Source organism: Salmo salar, chromosome ssa17 (genome assembly GCF_905237065.1).
Source record: "Salmo salar chromosome ssa17, Ssal_v3.1, whole genome shotgun sequence".
Taxonomy (NCBI): domain Eukaryota; kingdom Metazoa; phylum Chordata; class Actinopteri; order Salmoniformes; family Salmonidae; genus Salmo; species Salmo salar.
In genome coordinates, this window is record NC_059458.1 from 62,496,306 (window position 1) to 62,497,986 (window position 1,681).

Here is a 1,681-nt window from a genome sequence, read left to right on the forward strand (position 1 = left end):
ACTGATAGTACTAGTACAATACAATAGGGACTGATAGTATTGAAGTATTAGTATAATACAATAGGGACTGATAGTATAAATCAATAGAGACTGATATAGACCACATGTACTAGTACAATACAATAGGGACTGACAGTTCTGAAGTACTAGTATAGTAAAATAGGGACTGATAGTACTGAAGTACTAGTATAATACAATAGGGACTGATATCACTGAAATACTAGTATAAGACAATAGGGACTGATAGTACTGAAGTACTAGTATAATACAATATGGAATGATAGTCCTAGTTTATGAGTATAATCCAATGAAGAACGCAGATAATAAAGTTTTCATTTTGGACCAATGGTTTACAGTAAAAGGTATTTAAAACATGATAAAATAATGTGTATAATCTGTATCATAGTTAACAGTTATAAATGTGGGTGCTAACCAGGAAGATGATTTACTTTTTTGATTATTCTGGAAAATACCAGAAGCTTATTTGCATAGTGATGATGCTCTGCATAGACAGCACATGCTTCAGTGGTCTGGGAGTGTTTATATCCCTGTGAGTTTAACACTTCATGACTGAGAGCTGTCCTTCATGACAACAGAACCCACAACAACCATGACTTTTATCACCATCTTCATCTGGACACTTTCTTTCTACATCAAGGGTAAAACATTTTTTGGAAAGTTCTATGTTTATTTAATGAAAATTCAACAATGAGTAAACTGAAAGATTGTTTTATTAATTCCTGGTTATTAATTCCAATTGTTGGTGTTATCTATGTTTCAGAATCTAGAGGACAGATCACTGTGACTCAGACTCCTACAGTGAAAGCTGTTCTCCCAGGACAGACAGTCTCTCTGAACTGTAAAACCAGCAGTGATGTGTATCCTAACTGTGGTTCATCTATGCCCTGTATGGCCTGGTACCAACAGAAACCTGGATCCATTCCCAAACTCCTTGTTTATCAAGGAAGTACTCTTAACTCTGGGTCTCCAGCTAAATTCAGTGGCAGTGGTTCTGGGAGTGACTTCACTGTGACCATCAGTGGAGTCCAGGCTGAAGATGCAGGAGATTACTACTGTCAGAGTTTACACTACCCCAACAGTGTCTGGGTGTTCACACAGTGATACAGAGCCGTACAAAAACCTCCCTCAGTCAGACTGTACAGTGACTGTACTGCTACAACTGGGACCTACTGCAGGTGCTGAGGGGGAAGAGACAGTGACTTGGAACACTGACTGAACTAAAATACACTGAGCTAAATATAACAGTGATGCTGACAATATGTCAACTCTTCCACCCTCATGTTAAATCATTCCTGAACTGATAACACCCACAGATCCAGGTGACATAAATATTACTTCCCTGCTGCTATGTCCAATAAACCTTTTCATAACATGTCACACAATAAGTTGAATGGACTCCATCTATGTGCAATAGTAATGTCTAACATAATTTAAGAATAAATGACCTAGCTTCTGTAAGGTCCCTCAGTCAGTTAGGGAATTTAAAGCAAAGATTCAAGCTAATATATTGAGATAATATAACATGATTATAATCCCCTAAAATGTCCTGTGGTTCTGTCCTGTCTCTCCTGTCAACACGTCAGATCCTTCCCAGCCTTTAATTGAGCCCAGCTGAGGCTTGTTAACCAATTAAGACCAGCCTCAAACTTTTTGTAATTGC

The 1,681-nt window shown here is 37.9% G+C and overlaps 1 gene segment (V, D, J or C); it reads left to right on the forward strand.

Annotated features, from left to right (window-relative positions):
- Positions 1-539: 539 nt before the first annotated feature.
- Positions 540-1,393, forward strand: LOC123728241 (Ig kappa chain V region 3547-like). The segment is given in 2 exon segments: positions 540-659; positions 782-1,393. Coding segments are annotated over 2 exon segments (414 nt in total).
- The last annotated feature ends 288 nt before the right edge of the window (positions 1,394-1,681 follow it).